The following is a 19,045-nucleotide window of genomic DNA, read 5'->3' as shown; positions in this document are numbered from 1 at the left end:
ATTCACTGGAACATAGAGAGCTTTGCCTCCTGAGTATATAAGAAATCAGTCTGGGCAGGAATAGATCTCACAGCTCTACAATGCTGAAAGGGGACCATATGGATTATGGGTTAATTATTAATGCATTCTAGGCCCCCTGCGATGGCAGAATAACTTACTCAGAGGTGTTTTTTTTTTTTAATTAATTAATTATTTTTTGGTGTTAATCCTATCCGGAGGATATTTTTCCCATTGATTTTTTTTTTAAGAGAGAGTGGAAGGGAGGGAAGTGTGGGGGAGAGAGAGAGAAACATTGATGTGAGAGACACATCAATTGGTTGCCTCCTGCATGCAGCCCAACCAGGGTGAGGGTATAACCTGCAACCCAAGTTATATGCCCTTGACTGGGTGACTCAGGAGACCCTTCGGTGTGCGGCCCATGCTCAAACCACTAAGCAACACTCGCCAGGACTATTTAGAGGTTTTAAGTTGTTTAATTAATCCAAGTTGGCTGTCCCAAATTTTAATATTCAAAAGTATTTCACAAATATGAAAGATTTGAGAACAATTTCTAAAAGATCCTTTACAATTGATGCTAAGCTTCCTGATTGTAAAGAGGAAAGGGAAGAGAAAGGAACTATATTCTGTTTCATAGTCTTCAAAATAAGCGGAACTTTTCCTAAGATTTAGCTCTAAAATGAGCCTCTTATCTGAGACCTGACCTAAGGGTATGCTAATCAGTAGAAGTGCTACTGGAAGAGGTAGATGTTTCATCTTAGGGGAGGCTGGACGAAATCTAGCCCCCCACTTCAAAGCTCAGAGATTCATTTCTTCAGTGCTCAGGGAGGGGATTGGGTTCTTAGAAACTGGTTCACACTAACTGAAATGCACATGAATTGGGGTAGGACCAGAATACGAATTTATTCATTTATAAGAAATGTTGCTGTGACTGGAGCAGAAGTTCTCACATAGGGTGCGATCAGCACATTCCCCCCTGTGTCCTCTTTACTAATTTATATGAGAGAGAGATGCTCTTTTACTGAAACTGAGGTGAGAAAGACCCATGTTAAACTTGGCTTCAAGCCACTTGCCACATGCATTAAGACTGAGGAAAGAGGAAACAAACAGATTTAAATAAGAGCCTGAAATAAAAAAGTCTAAGGGCAAATATTCCAAACCACAACCATATATTTGTCATGGAGCCTCTTCTTACAGAGGCAGAAACTGAGGCCACACGGGTCAATACAGTTGAATCCCCTTCGTATAGAAATGTGAGGCTTGGGAATATGCGAGTTTCCACCTAAATGCTGAGTCTTGCCTTCAACCTGAATAGTTTGTGCAACCAGGTGGGGGATGGAATTTAGTTGGGAACTTGGTATTGATTGCTCTTTTGTTCAGTTGACTTTTTTAAAAAATTCCTATTTCATTACTGCACCATAAGCTGGTGTGTTGCCTAGGTAACATAATATAGCAAGGGCTTTTTACTCTGAGGCAATGATGTATATCTTTGGCAGTCTGTAGGACTTCCTCAGGGTAGGCTGATGAATTATCTTGACATTTGAGTTATTTTTCAGCTCATAGTATTGTGATAACTTAGCAAAGCGTTGCATAACCTTTTGAATATTTGTCTACTTCTGTTGGTTGTTTTATCAAGTTAGGCCATCCTGTTGTAAGGCCTTTTTATAATTTTGCATGCTCTGTAAGAAAAAAATTGTGAAATATTTTGAAATGGGCAAGAGATTTCCAGATATCCTTTGACTGGAATGCTAAAGCCTCCGGGGATTACCTGATAGCCATATAGGGCTTCATAGGATTTGTCTTCGACTAGGCTGTCTTACAACTTGTAGAGATAGAAGTTAACTTTTTAAACATTGATAGTAAGCAAATTGTTTCTGTCATAAATATGTAAAATTTGACTATTACCCAGTGCAGATTGACCAGTTTTGCCAGTTTTGCATTTATTTGTAAATTCATTTCAGCATTCCTTACTTGACTATAAATGTATAGCACCTTGGGTTCTCTCTTTTTAAATAAACTTCAAATTTTAGAATAGATTGAGATTTCCAGAAAAGTTACAAAGGTAGTACAGAGAATTTCCATTTACCCCTCACCCAATTCCCCCTATTATTAACATTTCAAATTCCTCTGGTATGTGTTTGTCACATCTACAGAACCATCACTGATACATTAATTAAACTCCATACTTTGTTCAGATTTTATTAGTTTTTCTTGAAAAATTTTTTTCTGGATCCCATCCAGAATACCACATTACATTTAGTCATCAAGTTTCCTTAAACTGTGATAGTCCCTCAGACTTTCCTTCTTTTTAATGACCTTGAGAGTTTTGAGGAGTATAGATTGGTCAGATATATTGTAGATGCCCTTCTGTTGGAAATTGCTGTTTTTCTCAATGTTAGCCTGAAGGGAAAAAGGGATGGAGTCTGGCATCTGCAGGTAGAGACTTACATAAACCCTTAGAAGAAGGCATTGACCTACCAAGAAGCACGGCCAACTCCAGGTGACCCTTTAGGAAGGGAACTAGGGAAATAAATACCTGACCCCATCCTCCATCTTTCTTCCATTTCCTGCCAGAGCTCCCCATTGGCAAAACCCAACCAGAAATCCGAACACATGCCCCAGTCTACAGGGCAGAAAATAGGGTGCAGAATGCTTGAATGTGGATCTGGAAGACAAGCAAAAGATATCTAGCACACTAATTGAAGAGGTCTTAAAGGTCAAAGTGGGGACTCCTTTGACATCTTTTTGTTGGAAGATAGCAGCTGGGAAGACAAAGAGAGAATAGCTGCAGTTAATATTTCTGATAAAATTCTATAATTTCTCCAAGAGTTTATAGAGGTGAAGTTTGACTTAATGAGTTATTAGTGTGAGATGCGTCAAAGTCCATGAGCCCCCGTCCCCCTCTTTTTTTTGGTCACTGGGAATATTGCAAGACATCAGAGCAGGATGGTTGCTGGGAGCCTACCTGTAGTGAAAATGCCCCTACCCAGTTCAACTTGCTTGGCAGGAAAGGCTGGAGCCACTGACTTCCAGGGGACTGGCGGACTGGAATAAGAGGCATGTTAGAAGGGGCCACTAAGGACCTACATCCTTACAGCTCTCCTGGGATCTTTTGGACTGTGGGGGAAGAGACTTGGAATCACATTTGATTTGCTACAGAAAAAATAAAAAATAAAAAGGAACCATTTTATTGTCGTTGAGTGTGGTAACTAAGTTCACACTGACTCCAGCAGGAAGTAAATAAAGATTTCAATCACGAATTGTTTATATACACCTCGCTCTTCCATTTCTTTTGCTTGAGAAGAAAAGGGAAAGCAGTATTATCAGATGGCAGCCTCCTGGTTGTTTGCTCCTTTTGGCAAGTGAAGCAAAAGAAATACAGTATCTGATCGGCGTGCTTGAGGAAGGACATTCTAAAGATCTCACAAATAGAGAAAATTCCAACTCTAGAATTAATTCATAATGGCATCACTGTATTTGTCCAATTGTTTACAAACATTTCTTTATCATGCCAAACACTGAACTAGGTGTTGGGAATATATGAGGAATAAAATGCTCTCGGGGAGCTCAGAGTTTAGTGAAGAGACAAGGAAAACAACGAGGAGCATTACTTTCTCCCATTGTGATCTTTCCCTCTCGCAGGGCAAGGACAGGACTTGAAGGGGAGCCACCTCCTGGAAAGCCTGATCTAAACTAAACAGATGACTGGCTTTTACTGGAGGGATGATAAGATCTGTGGCCTAAACCAGATTTCGGGGCCATACCACTTCTAAGCAATTATTTTCTTAGACATCAATGGACTCTCTCTTTAGAATACCTCTCTGTTTATCTCTTTTACAGCACTTCCCCCTACAGTTAAGTCCTAACTTAACTAACTTAACTGTATGGGAATAGGTTCTGCAACTTTAATCGAAATGATGCTTAAAGAAATCAGTTTTGCCGAAACCGGTTTGGCTCAGTGGATAGAGCATCGGCCTGCGGACTCAAGGGTCCCAGGTTCGATTCCGGTCAAGGGCATGTACCTTGGTTGCGGGCACATCCCCAGTAGGGGGCGTGCAAGAGGCAGCTGATCGATGTTTCTCATCGATGTTTCTAACTCTCTATCCCTCTCTCTTCCTCTCTGTAAAAAATCAATAAAATATATTTAAAAAAAAAGAAAAAAAGAAATCAGTTTTACCCTAAGCTAATTGACATAAACAAGAGTTAAATTCCTACAGCATCTCATCAATGTTATAATGAAATGATGTTATTGGAGGGTCTGTTGTACACACGTGCTGACTTCAGGGTCTCCAAAATTCACTTCAGGCCTGACCTCCAACTCAGAAGGTTTCCTCCCTCTAGGCCACAAATCAAAAGTAAAGTCCTAAGTACTGTGTTTAGCTGCACCCTGCTGGGTGTGAAGCTGATTAAAGTAATTCCCATTAACTTGTGAATGAAACTTAACCATCTTAAAAGGTATATTTGCATTTTAATAGCAGCCCCTTAACACAAATTAATCTCTAATTGGTAGAATGTGTGAGAGTTACTTTTTGTGGAAAGAAGGAGGGGGAATTTCTCCTTAATTCTCTAAATTTAAAATACTTGCTGCGTTCAGAGCCCTTGGATTCTCACCTCCCAGTCACTCCTCACACAATGCAATTTTGCTTCTCTTCCAGAAGCTAATTACTCTGGAAAGCTTGGTTAAATTCAATGGACAACATCATCTTCTGAATAGCTTTTCCATTTGGGGAAATTCCCACATTGTGAGTATCCTTTTTCCTCCCATTTAGAAGTCAGAACTCAGCTCCCCAGCCTCCTGTGCAGCTAAGATTCCGGCTTGCCCATTAGATACCCTCATGCAAGATTAAATGAGCAATGTGAATTAAAGAGCTCCGTGTGGGGCTCCCATTTCCCTGATGTTGGTGTTGGCCGAGCTTCCAGGCACAGGAGGGTTCAAGACCTGATGCAGAAGTGGCATTGGTTGGCAGTAACAGTTGCATAAAACCAAATTGCTGGTATTTTGGGTTCAGCAGCAGCAGTGCTACCATTTATTAAGACAGAGAACACCAGCCATAGACTCCTGATCTAGAAAGTTTTGAGGCATGTCTTGGGCACTGTTTCTGGGAGCCTTGAATGCTTGTCCAGCCATCCTAATAATTCTGTGAACTACTTAACATCCTTTAATAAATCAGTTTTTGGTTAAACCAGCCAGAATGAAATCTGTTCACAACCAAGACATATTCTTCTTCCTTTTTTTTTTTTTTTGGTTAATCCTCATCCAAGGATTTTTTTTTCATTGATTTTTATTTTTTTTATTATTTTTAAAAATATATATATTTTATTGATTTTTTACAGAGAGGAAGGGAGAGAGATAGAGAGTTAGAAACATCGATGAGAAACATTGATCAGCTGCCTCCTGCACACCCCCTACTGGGGATGTGCCCGCAACCAAGGTACATGCCCTTGACCAGAATCGAACCTGGACGCTCTATCCACTGAGCCAAACCGGTTTCGGCTTTTTTTTCGTTGATTTTTAGAGAGAGTGGAAGGGAGGGGGAGAGACAAAGAGAGAGAAACATCGATGTGAGAGAGACACATTGATTGGTTGCCTCCCCCACACACTCCAACCAGGGCTGAGAATTGAGCCTGCAGTCGTGCCCTTGACCAGAATAGAAGGTGGGACCCTTCAGTCCTCAGGCCGACGCTCTAACCGCTGAGCTAAACAAGCTAAGGCTATGACTTCTAATTGATACAGGAGTCCCCCTAAACTTTCTCCTCTTCCTCTACTTCTGAACCAACAGAATTTATAGGACAAGACTCTCTACTTTTCTCCATCCCCACTTCTACTTTCCTGGTTCAGGCCACATCATCTGTTAACTGGATGACTGCAAAACCATCCAGTTTGACCACTCACCTCCAGTTTTGACCTCTCCATGACAGCAGACAGAGTGATCTTTCTAAAATGCAAGTTTAATCCTTCAGTGGCTCCCTAATGCCCTCAGGATAGAGTCTAGGATCAAGTCCAAACTTCTTAGTAGGGTTTTCCGAAATATAGGGCTGGCTGACTTTCCTAGCTCATCTTGGCTCTGCCTGTTTCTTGCACCTATGCTTCAATCATACTCTTTTCTTGCTCTGTACCGGCAGCAAGGGATCCTCTGGGATACTGTCAGAAATGCAGAATCTCAGTCCTACTCCAGACTTACTGAACCAGAATCAGCATTTTACTTTGTGAGTGGATCTTGACATTTTCTAGGCACTTCTGTTTGATTTTTGCAGCCGAGAAGGTGACTTCTGATTAAATAAACAGACTAGGTGGATCTGGGCTAACAGCCAAGTCTCACTGCCTCCCAGCAGTGGCCTCAGACACAGAGTATAATAGTTAAGAGCACGGATTCTAGCACCAGACTGCCTATTGCATAATACTGTCTCTTCCAATTGCTTCCTGTATGTCCTTGGGCAAGTGCTTTGGTTTCATAGTGTGTAAAATAGGGATAATAATATGACCTACTTCGTAGAATTGCTGTAGGATTAAGTGAGTTACAATTTGTAAAGCACTTAGAATCATGCCTGGGTACAAGGTAGATGTGATGTAAACCTTTTAAATCCTATTATTTGAACCTAAAGTCGTTTTTCAAGTCACATAATGTGATTACCCATAGTCAACTTTCATTACATAGATTTTACTGGATGTCAATGGCATATAATATTATAGAAAAGAAATACTGTGACCGGTAGGCTTTTTTCTGTTCTGGAAAACTTTACGATCGATAGAGATAGGGAAGAAAGGACTGTGTGTAAGAGAACCTTGGAACAGCACGTCTTTGTTATCGCAGCAGGTCTGAGGGACACAGAAGGCTCTCTCTGTAGCTGCTGGGTTTCCAAAGCACAACCTTGTTTCAAAAAACATCCTGTGTTCTTTCCAGTAACTTTCTTCTCAATCCTGCATCAGGCTTGTCAGGACCCGGGCGGCTGTGGGGAGGGAAGGAGCACCAGCCCCTCCCGCTGCAGCGACACTCAGAGCCACAGCCTGGTCATCCATCTTCCTCCTCCCTCCCTGGGAAACGTTCAGGCTCCAACAGCCTGAAATAGGGGCCAACAATGCAAGTTTTCATCTACTCACAGCTTTTGGTCCATCAGATTTAAAGGGAGAGACCCAGGCCCCAGTTGTCGGGCAACAGTGATACCAAGTCAATCGGCAGGATTCCTAGGGCATCAAACTATTACTTTCCCTCTGTAAAAAGCTAGTAATGAAGGTTAATTTCCCTTCCTTTCTATAGCCCATTCCTAAGTAGTATCCTCCTTTTTGGGGTTTTCTGAATACGATACATACCTGTGGTTTAGAATGGTTTGTGCAAAGTTAGCTGGAATATTTAGGGACTGAGCATGCATTATGGCCTAAATATCTTTATTCTGTATCAATTGAAATATCTCTTTATTGCTGTATATTGACTTATAGAACTGACTAACTAAAGATAATAGGTCAATGATACTACATGGTCCTAGATAACGGAGGTGCTATAATGTGTTGCAAAAGCTTGAAGCAAAATTTGAATACCAGAGAAGACAAATTAATATTGTCATTGCTGTTCTAAAATTAAATATGCTATGACATTACCCGGATGGATTCTTAAACATTTATAATTGTCTTAACCCCATATTTCTGAGACAGCTCAATCTCTAGGTGTTAAAAAGAGACACTTAAGATTTCTTTATACTTAAACATTAAAGTTTAAATGTCTTTATATTTTAACATGGAGATGACAAGCTGAGTGCCTTGTCATCTCTATGTTAACTTTTGTTCATATCTGTATTATAAAAAGCCAGTGGCCGGAACGCCGGATTGACCAAACAACCGGTCACCAGGCGGTGCATGGAGCACCTCTCGGTCCCTCCCCCCGGCCCGTGAGCTGTTCGTGGCAGCGGGGTGGGTTTCGTGGCTCATGTGGCGGGACTCGTGGCTCTCACGGCTTGCGTGGTGTGGAAGGGCTCGCTCGGGGCTCACGGCTCGCAAAGGGGCCCCCCTCGCGAAGGGGCTTGCGGCTCCCGCAGCGAGGCAGGGCTCATGGCTCGTGTGGCGCAGTGGCTCTCGGTGGTGAGTTACTCGCACACGGTGGGTCTGGGTCTCACGCGATTTTGCGTGCTGGGCCTCTAGTTAATTAAATAACTTAAATGATATCTAAATGAAGAGGCACCCTGTCCAAACGTCTGTTTATAGAAGATTCTCTGATAGAGAATTCAGGTCAATGAAAACTACTGATATTTAGAAATTGATATTCCTATAGCCTTAAAAGTCAGAGGCCAAGACTCACATGTGCACCACCTCACACTGACTAGGATGGCTATAAACTACAAAAGGAAAATAATACGTGAAGAATAATACTACAGCAATAATAAAATATAATATGAAAATAATGTGAAGAAACTGGAACTTTTGTACATTGCTGGTATTAATGTAACATAGTACAGCTTCTCTAGAAACATTTGGTGAGGCCTCAAAAAGTTGAACAAAACTAACAAATGACCCAGAAATTAAAAATAATTCAAAATAATTGAAAACAAGGACTGAAACAGTAGAGCAGTGTTCATAGTAGCATTCTTTACAATAATCAAAAGGTGGAAACAACTTAATGTTCCTTAAGAGAAGAATGTATTAACAAAACATAGTATTTACATACAATGGAATATTACATAGCCATAAAGAGAATGAAGTTTTGATACATGTTACAACATGGATGAACCTTGAAAACATTATGCTAAATAAAATAAACCACACACAAAGGAGAAATATTGTATGATTGAACTTATATAGAATATCTAGAATAGGTAAATTCATAGAGACATATAATAGATTGGAGGTTATGAAAGGGGTTGGGGTTGGAAAGAACAAGGAATGATTGCTTAATGGGCATAGGGTTTTTCTTTGGGGTGATAAAAAATTCTGGAAATAGTGATGATGGTTGTAAACATTGTGAATGTAGTTAATGCCATTGAAATTTATACTTAAAATGGTGAAAATGACAAATTTTGGGTTATACAGTGGACCCTTGAACAATATGGTATAAGGGACTCCCACCCCTCACACAGTCAAAAATGTATAACTTTTGACTCCCTAAAAACTTAACTAGTAATAGCCTACTGTTGACTGGAAACCTCACCAGTAATATCAAGTTGATTAATACATATTTGTATGTTATATGTATTATAAAATGTATTCATTTTAAAATTTTTTATTTTTCAATTACAGTTTACACTCAATATTATTTTGTATTAGTTTCAGATGTACAGCATAATGGTTAGATAATCGCATACTTTACAAAGAGGTCCCCTCAATATTTCAAGTACCTACCTGGCACTGTACACATAGTTATTACAATATTACTGACTATATTCCCTGGGCTGTACTTTACATCCCAGTGACTATTTTGTGACTACCAATTTGTACGTTTTAATTCCATCACTATTTTTTAACCAAGCCCTCCAATCCTCTATATACTGTATTCATACAATAAAATGAGCTAGAGAAAAGAAAATGCTATTGTGAAAGTCCAAATCCGTGTTGTTCAAGGGTCAATATTTTACCACAATAAGAAAGGGGAAAATTACATTCAGAACATGACCTATTGCTTACTTTCTGATAGCTCTTTTAATCTTCATAATCTAATAACAATACAGCCTAGATGTCTCTCTAATATAGAGCTATAATTGTACAGGAGTAGAGGGTATATCTCTGGTTGTGTAATTAACTAAGAGTTCGTGGGACCCTGAATTCAAATGTAGGTTTCCGAATTTAGGTTTTGTGTTCTTTCTGGAGAAGAATCCTCACTGAATGTTGACTCAAACAGAGCAAGAATGGATTTCTTGAAAACCTTTTTGAAGTTCTCCCCTATAAACAGGTAGAGTATGGGAGAAAAGACAGCATTGAAAGAAGTGGTAATCACGGCAAGTAGCAGAGTCAACTGTAAAAGTGGAGATTGGGTCTCAGCGAGAAGTAAGCCCTTATATACATAGTAGGGCACCCAACACACAAAGAAAGAGATAATGGCAGTCATCATGACTTTGAAAGGCTTGTTGGATTTAAACAGGCTCCTCTTCTTCATCTTGTTGGCTATTCTTCCGTAACAAAAGGTGATGATCAAGAAAGGCAGAAGGAAACCTAGCAAGAAGCGGCTGGTGAAACAGGCTACGTGGATCCATTTTTTTAATGTTTGCGTCTTCTTGCTCTCCCAGTCAGTGGACACATCATAGCTGTTTTGACAGGTCACCCTTCCTTCGCGGTCATCATACGTCTCCCTGAAAACCAAATAGGGCGTGCTGAGGACAGTGGCAGAGATCCAGACCACCAGGATTACGCTGGAAGCCCAGCGTGGGGTTCGGTGCAGCTGTGACCACACGGGGTGCAGAGTGAAAAGGTAACGGTCAACGCTGATGGCCGAGAGGAAGAAACTGGAGGCGAATATTCCCATGTATAAAACGCTGTTGAGGACCTTGCACATGGCAGTTCCAAAGTTCCAGTGATCGTCCTGAAGGTAGGAGGTGGTTATAAATGGCAGGATTAATGTTGCAATAAAATATGAGAGAATGAGATGAAAATATAAAAGAGTATTGACAGTTCTTTTCATCTTGAATTTCAGTACCCATAGATAGAGACCATTGCTGATAATACCAATTATCGATGTCAATAACAGAAAAAGGATAATGGTTGTTTTTGTGGCGGAAGCTGGGAAGTGAGTGCTATTTCTTACTAATGTAGAGACGGTGACCTGGTAATCAGAAGAGTTGATCAGATCCATAATTACTGGCGGGATAAGAAACTGAAAATGAGAACAAAAAAGAAGCAAAAGAAAAGATTAAATATAGAAATTAAAATATCAACAGACAAATTAACAATATATTTTTAAATGGCAAACCTAATATTTCTACAATAACACAAATCAGATATTTTTCCTGAGGCCTTTACTTGGTTTTGTATGAAGAATTAAGATCAAATTAATTTGAGCATCAAAAATGAAAATACTACAAATGATATGAAATTAATGTGAAATGGATATTTTGACTTTGCTAAGTAATTCATTTAGGTAGCTAAAAATCTTCTGTTTAGACATTAACAAGAACTCTGATCCTTCTTGATAAGCACAACTTCTTGAATAAGGCAACATAGAATCAGTTTTACTTGACTAGGACTTGGTCAGGGCAAATGTTGCTAAGGAAGTTGAATAACAAAAATGCTGCAAATTAGTAATAATGGAGAGCTACAATTAGATTTCTCCCATGAGCTAATAATCTCTCTATATATAAAAGCCTAATATGCAAATTGTCCCCTCAGGAGTTCGACTGGGAGACCAGGAGTTCCATCGCTCGCTAAGATGTGCGCTGACCACTAGGGGGTGGCGTGGAATGAAGGAAGGCCCCAGCTGGCAGCTGGGGGCTGGGGAAGGAAAGCCCTGGCCGGCAACCAGAAGGTCCTGATCACCGACCAGGCCTAGAGACCCTACCCATGCACAAATTTCATGCACCGGACCTCTAGTATATAATGAATGCTATTATCTAGTATCCTAACACTGAGCACACAACAGTAAGAACTGATATTCATGTGGGAGCCCTAGGGCACTATAAGATTGTGAAGAGTCTTCAGAATCATCAGTGAAACAGGAAAGTGTGTTATAGAATATAGTAGTGGTTCTTCCTTGATTGGGGAGGGGAAAGGAGGAGAAGTCAAGGCACTGATATTTATTCAATACTTGTTATATGCCAGGAGCATTTTATGAAAATCATTTATTTTTTTTTTCTCCCACAAAGGCAAATATTTAAACAGAGGCAAAAGTGAGGCTTAAAAGGGTTAAATTTCTTATTTATTATCATCTCCTACCAATCTTTCATTGTGGCAGGTTGGGAATCCTACTAGTGTTTTGTGCTACTTCTTTGAAAGTTGGTATTTCATGTCTAGTGTTTTGATAATGCTCCATGAATCAGAATATTTGATTATTCAAAATATCCCATTTCTTGGATAATGGTTCCTAGGGTATTGAAAATACAAATCTGCGAATATTTGAGAAAATACCTATTATAACAGAATCGTATCATCAAATTTGTTTTTGATAAATTGTATAAGTCAATTGAAATTACTAGTGATTTTTTTTTTTTACTAAGCAAAAACATTCTGAGAGAGAAGAAATAAAAGTAATTGTAATTAAAACCACAAGTGCGTTAACTTAATTCTGCCATCTAAGGGAGTTGCAAAGTTTTTCTCCGAAGTAGAAAAATGATTCTCTTCAGGAAAATACCCTATTAGTGCACTTGGGAAATAAAAAGTGAAGCCTAAGGACCTGGAATGGATCGGCAATGGTGAGTGCAAGAGTGGGAACCTGTGAAGGTCCTGGGACCAGGAGAAGAGGGTGGAGGAGTGAGGATGGTCTTCAGAGAGGGGAGCACAGGAAAAACACATCAGGAGGTCAGGAGGCTGCAGAGCACAAGGGCCAGTGAGATATTTAGAAGTGCAGAAATTACACAGGGGCTTTAAAATGAGGGGTGTCTAATACTCAATGTTAACCCATTTGCTATGCTTTGACATGGTATGATGTCCCTTCTCTTTAGTTACAACTGTCTTATGTTGGTGATTGTTCTGGGGAATGAAAGAAAAAGAGCTATTTGGGATGGAGTGGATGGAGAGAAGAGACCAGTAGCAGGAGGTAAGATGTAAATGAGATGATAAATATGGTGGAAACTGGACATAAATTAGGGTATAGTAGACAAGGAGAAACAAAATCCCATGAAGAATTTCTGACTCTGTGTGTATGGCATGTGGGTATCTGTGGTCTGTCTGTATACCTGCATTGTGTTTGTGTGTATGTATGCGGCTATATGCTCTCTGTGTGTGTCTCTGTGATGTATTTTGGATCCACGGAGTATGTGTGGAGCTGTGTGTGTGTGAGATCTGTGCGTCTGTGTTGTATTTGTGTATGGTCTCTATGTGGTGTTTGTGTTCTGTGTGTATTTATCTGGATAGTGTGTGTTTCAGGTGGTGTTTGTATGTCTGGTGTGTGTATGTGTGTGTGGTCTCTGTGAATGTGCATTTGAGAAAACTGGGTATCTGAATTATAGGGAAGATTTAAAAAATGTGTTGCTGAACTCTAGAAGGGCATCTGAAAGTAATGTAAAATTTGAACAAAATAAATGTTGGTAGTGGCTGTGAATATCATATAAAGTATCCTAGGAGCTTTGATTTATTATTGCGCATAACCAGGAGATTTCATCATACTTAAACATGTTTTAAAGTGTTTTTTTAAGTACTTTAGTATAAATTAGTGGACAGAGCTGGGGCTCTGACATCCCACAGAACTGGGTTTCAATCCTACCTCTACCACTTACCAATTCTGTGACCTTGGATTCTTAACTCTGAGCCTCTTTACCTTCTAAACCACAATGAGTTTTTATAAGGACTAAATGAGATAATGCATATGAATCACATAGTTCCCTTCATGGCACATATTCAGCACTCAAAAACTTTTTACCTATTGCTTTACTCATCTTGTTATATTAAGGTTAGCAAGAGCCTCATTTTGCCCTTTTAATGCTGCACATTTTTTTTCCTCCTCAAAACTTCTCTGCTGAATTCTAGGGTATCATCAGATTCATAGTCATTTTGAGGACTTGCTATTGTGATAGCTTTGGCAGAATGGCTTTCAGGAAGAACCAACCCCCTCTGCTTGTGGCGGGGGTCGGGGGGTGGGGGAGGGCATTCGGATCTCAAGAAGCTGTTCTGGAGTAAGCCTAGATGGTCTATTCAGATACTAGCACTAGGGTCCACCTGCTGGCCCAGGGAATCGTACCTTGGAGTTATGTCTTCATGTCAGATGGTCTTGGGCAGGCAGAGTGACTCCAAGTCAGCAACCTTCTCTCCAGGGACATAGGAAAAATCAGTGACACTTGGACTTCCTCGGCCTTTCTTCTTGCTAATGCTACTTCCCAACTTAGAACCTATCTATATATTCAGTGAGAACTTCCTGTTCTTTCCAAGTTCCTTTTTCTGTGGAATACTTTCTACAGAGGAGGAGGTGGAGAGATTAGTATTTCTTCAAAACATTTCTCCTTTTTAAAAATGCCAGAGTTCTTCTATTTAAGGCTAATAAGTTTGTCTTGGCTGTAAAAACACTGATTAAAAATTAACTTTTCACATGCAGTCATCTCACCAGGCTCCCACCCTGCTTCAATTCTAGGGTGTGCATTGACATGTGGATGCATGATGTTGGATACAAAAGGAGGCGGTAAATAGCAGGCACGGATATATAGAATCTGGACATGAGCTACCTAATCGTGCTGGAGAGAAAATGGTCAGAAAGGAAAACTTAAACACTGATTTCACATTAAAGTTGGACGTATGAGGACAGGCCAAAGATTACTATTATTTCCTTTGGGAAGACAGAGACTGACAGGCAGATCCATGTGCGTTTGTTAGTACAATCGTTGAGAATGGTTGGAAAGAACACAGTGTGTTACCATATCCTGGAAGACGATCTCGTTATAAGAACATTCTAATCACACAGGTAATACATTTATGAACTGACTGAATCCTACATTTTCTATTTTCCCCTCTCAAATTCATCTCTGAAATTTTAAAGGATCAGCCTGTGTGCGGCCCTCGGTGTCCTGACTCCGTTCCAGTTTGCTTTCCTCTTCATCTCTTCACCGCCAGTGGAGAAAATACATCAAAGCAGCCTGGTAGCGTCAGTGGTGAAGCTTGGGAATCAGTTACCCAGCGTGTGTCAGATTTAGAATTGTAAAGCTTTCACCAGTACTGTAGCCTTATTAAACATAGACTTCAATTTTTTTTTCTTAATTTCCTGGGGCTGTCACCTTCAGCCTAAGAATTGATCTTTGCGTCAGGAGAAGGATATGATTTCAAACTTGCTACTGCATTTAGAAGTGACTTCTTTCCAGGTTTCCGTATTTTTTGGGTTAATTCACAGGTCTGGAAGTAACCTGAGACATTATTTGCTCTAAACCCAATGATTCTGAAGCTCAGCAAACCGAGACACAGAGAGGTTGATTCATCATGGGCTTTCACCAAGAAAAGAACCGAGGGCTCCCCCGGCTGCCCTATACTATTTCATTAATAACAACAATAAAAATGGATTTAGACCGGGTTCTTCCACTTCTACCCTCCACTCGATATTCCCAAATTTTACAATTAGAAAAATTCAAAAATAAACATGTCAGAGACTAGTGTTTAATTGCATCCTCCCAACCCAAACATGCACAAGGGCTAGTACCACCATTAAACAGCCTAAAACGTAATTCTTTTAAAAGAATTTTTATAAGGGATTTTATAAAGCCTTTATAAAGAAAGTATTCCTCAGAAAAACTTTAATTAGTGAGTATTTTCTTCTAATAGATACTTAGACCAATAATATTAACTCTTGGGAAATACGCAGACAGTGTTTGAGGAAGTAACTTCTGTGCTTTAGTGATGTGACTCCATTTGATTTTTCATATTTCAAACTAAGTCGGACGGTTTCAAGAAAACAACTCATGGAAATGGAAACTGTTTTATGTTATTTTGATGTAAAACAGCATGAAATATGCAGAAATGCAGAAGCAGGTGGTGTTTAAACCAAATGCTTGAAAGTCTAGGAACTCATAAATGTATATGATGTTTAGAGCTGGAGGAGACTAAGGAGTTCACTTCATCTAATTCTCAATTCTATAGGTGAAGAGACTAAGAGATATTTGGGAACTTGTTCTAGATGCCATTATCCTACCTAATAAAAGAGTAATATGCAAATTAACCACCACTCCGTCACACCCACCAGCCACGCCCACCAACCACGCCCACTAGCCAATCAGTGCAAGTATGCAAATTAACCCCAACCAAGATGGCTGCCACCACAGAGAGCAGGAGGGAGGCTTGGGTTTCCCCAGCAATAGAGGAAGCCAAGCTTTCCACACACCCTGGCGGGCCCAGGCCTCCACTCAAGAATACAAAGTTTCAATTATAGAAGATAAATCCCAAGAAAAATGGCGGCAGCCACAGAGCTGGAGAGAGAAGGCTAGGGTTGACCCTGGCGACCAAGGAAGCCAAGCTTTCCGCACACCCTGGCCAGCCCAGGCCTCCGCTTAAGGCTACAAAGTTTCAGTTATAGAAGGTAAACAAATTCAAACAGAAATGGCGGCAGCCACAGAGCGAGCAGAAGGCTTGGCTTTGCTCCAGGCTACAAAGTTTCAATTGTAGAAGATACATAAATCTCAGATACCAGGGCCTCCACTTGGGTCGCTGCGGGGCATGGCCGGCCTGCAAACCACCACAGGCCCCTCGCCCAGGCCACCCCATGCCCCAAGGGAACCCCCACCCTGATCCTGGACATACTTCAGGGCAAACCAGCTGGCCCCCACCCATGCACCAGGCTTCTATCCTATCTAATAAAAGAGTAATATGCAGATTGACCATCACTCCAACACACAAGATAAAGATAGCTGCCCCCATGTGGTCAAAGATCCTGCCCCCATGTGGACACAAGATGGCCACCACAAGATGGCCAGCAGGGGAGGGCAGTTGGGAGAGACCAGGCCTGCAAGGGAGGGCAGATGGGGGCAATCAAGCCTGCAGGGGAGGGCAGTTAGGGGTGACCAGGTCGGCAGAGGAGGGAAGTTGGGGGCAAACAGGCTGGCAGGGGAGCAGTTAGACATCAATCAGGCTGGCAGGGGAGTGGTTAGGGGGTGATCAGGCTGGCAGGTAAAAGTGGTTAGGGGCAATCAGGAAGGCAGGCAGGTGAGCAGTTGGGAGCCAGCAGTCCTGGATTGTGAGAGGGATCCCAGATTGGAGAGGGTCCAGGCTGGGCTGAGGGACACCTCCCCTCCCCGTGCACGAATTCTGTGCACCGGGCCTCTAGTCTATAATAATCTATAATAATAAAAGTGTAATATGCTAATTAGACCAGACATCCTTCGGGACGACCTTCTGGATGAAGCAGGGGCTGCAAGGGAAGCCTGGGTCCCGGGTGCCAGAGGGAAGCTAGTGCTGGCAGCCAGGGAAAAAAAGGCTTACTCTTGCCCGAATTTCATGCATCGGGCCTCTAGTTAGTTAATAAAATAGTTGGGGCAGGAATAACATACACTAAAAAAACAGATGCACTGCTTGCAGGCTATATAGTGATTGCACAAGACAGTGTAGGATAGAAAATAAAACCCTAAATATAAACCCAATTCTACTACTTGCCATTTATATAATCTCTCTGAGTCTTAGTCTCCTCATTTGTTAGTTAAAAACAAAACAAAACCCTCTCTTGAAGTATTCTTTTGAGGATTTAATGAGATATTATAGATACTATGAGTAAGGGCTTAGCATAATACCTGGCACATGGCAAGTACTAACTAAATGATAGCTAATCTGAGGCCACGTGCCCCTGGGATTGGGAGAGGCCACGCACCCCTGGGTCCGGGTGAGACCACGTGCTCCTGGATCTGGGTGAAGCTGCATCCCGGGTCCGAGTGAGGCTGTGTGCCCCTGGGTCCGGGTGAGGCCGTGCGCCCCTGGGTCCGGGTGAGGCCACGCGCCCCTGGGTCTGGGAGAGGCCACGCACCCCTGGGTCCGGGTGAGGCCACGTGCCCCTGGGTCTGGGTGAAGCTAGATCCCGGGTCCGGGTGAGGCCGTGTGCCCCTGGATCCGGGTGAGGCTGGGTCCCAGGCCCGGGTGAGGCCACGCGCCCCTGGGTCTGGGAGAGGCCACGCGCCCCTGGGTCCAGGTGAGGCCACGTGCCCCTGGGTCCGGGTGAAGCTAGATCACGTGTCCGGGTGAGGCCGTGTGCCCCTGGATCCGGGTGAGGCTGGGTCCCAGGTCTGGGTGAGGCCGCACGCACCTGGGTCCGGGTGAGGCCACGCGCCCCTGGGTTTGGAAGAGGCCACGCACCCCTGGGTCCGGGTGAGGCCACGCGCCCCTGGGTCCGGGTGAGGCCGTGTGCCCCTGGGTCCAGGTGAGGCTGGGTCCCGGGTCCGGGTGAGGCCGCGCGCACCTGGGTCCAGGTGAGGCCACGTGCCCCTGAGTCCGGGTGAAGCCGTGCCCCTGGGTCCGGCCGAGACCAAACCAGAGGGAGTCGGACCTGCATTACCACCATTTGTCCACCATCCAGAGCTGAGGGGTCAGTGCTGACATGTACTCATAAGGAACTGGTGGACATTGATATTGGGTCTCAAAAGAACTGTTGGTCCAGAAAGAAACTCACTACAGACTGATTCATTTGCCTGTCAGCATAACTATTATTGCTCGTCTCACATTCAGTTCTTATAAGTATATCTCTAGTGACACATGATCTCGCTCATCTAGGGGAAATGATGAACAACATAGACTGATGAATAAGAACAGAACCAGAAACAAGGAGGCATCGATTGGACTATTGGGCCTCAGAGGGAGGATAGGGGAGGGTAGGGGGAGGGGGGATAGATCAACCAAAGGACTTGTGTGCATGCATATGAGCCTAACCAATGGTTAAGCTCAACAGGGGGTTGGGGCATCCGTGGGGAGGGGTGTGGGATGGGAATGGGGGGATGAGGACAATTATGTGACACCTTAATCAATAAAGAAATTTAAAAAAATAAAATAAATAAATGATAGCTAATCTATATGTATAAAAAGCCAGTCACCGTAATGGCCATAATGACCATAACGACCATTGCTATGATGCCCATTGTGGCCAGCGAACTGGCCTGATCAGGGGTGGGGCCAGCTGGCCAACCTCGAGGCCCCTCCTCCCTCCCTGCCTGCCCCTGATCGGACTCTCCCACCCCGATCAAGAGCAGGCCACCTGACAAATGCCCCCTCCTTTCCCCTAGGCCAGCCTGTCCCTGATCAGCCAACCCCACCATGACAGGCCTGCAGTCCCTCCCCACTGGCCGGCCCACCCCTGATTGCAACCCCCCTCCCCAAAGGGGACAGGGCTGGGTGGCCAACCTCCTACATCCCCTCCCCCTTCTGCCCCACCCTGATCGCACCCTCCATCCCAATAGGGACAGAGCTGGCTGGCCAACAACCCATGGTCCCTCCCCCAGGCCGCTAGCCCCCTGATTGGCACCCCTTATCCCA

General features: G+C 42.6%; 1 protein-coding gene across 1 annotated transcript; it reads right to left on the bottom strand.

The window, feature by feature from the left end:
* Positions 1 to 9,743: 9,743 nt before the first annotated feature.
* GPR33 (G protein-coupled receptor 33) lies at positions 9,744 to 10,766 on the bottom strand (the record flags this gene model as incomplete). Its single annotated transcript, XM_079769783.1, has 1 exon — positions 9,744 to 10,766. The coding sequence occupies one exon, from the start codon at positions 10,764 to 10,766 to the stop codon at positions 9,744 to 9,746; it is 1,023 nt and encodes a 340-aa protein (XP_079625909.1).
* Between the last annotated feature and the right edge of the window lie 8,279 nt (positions 10,767 to 19,045).

The sequence above is a fragment of the Cnephaeus nilssonii genome (assembly GCF_951640355.1).
Source record: "Cnephaeus nilssonii genome assembly, chromosome: 4".
Lineage (NCBI taxonomy): Eukaryota > Metazoa > Chordata > Mammalia > Chiroptera > Vespertilionidae > Cnephaeus > Cnephaeus nilssonii.
Note: the sequence above shows the minus strand (reverse complement) of the source record. Positions and strands in the feature narration are given on the sequence as shown.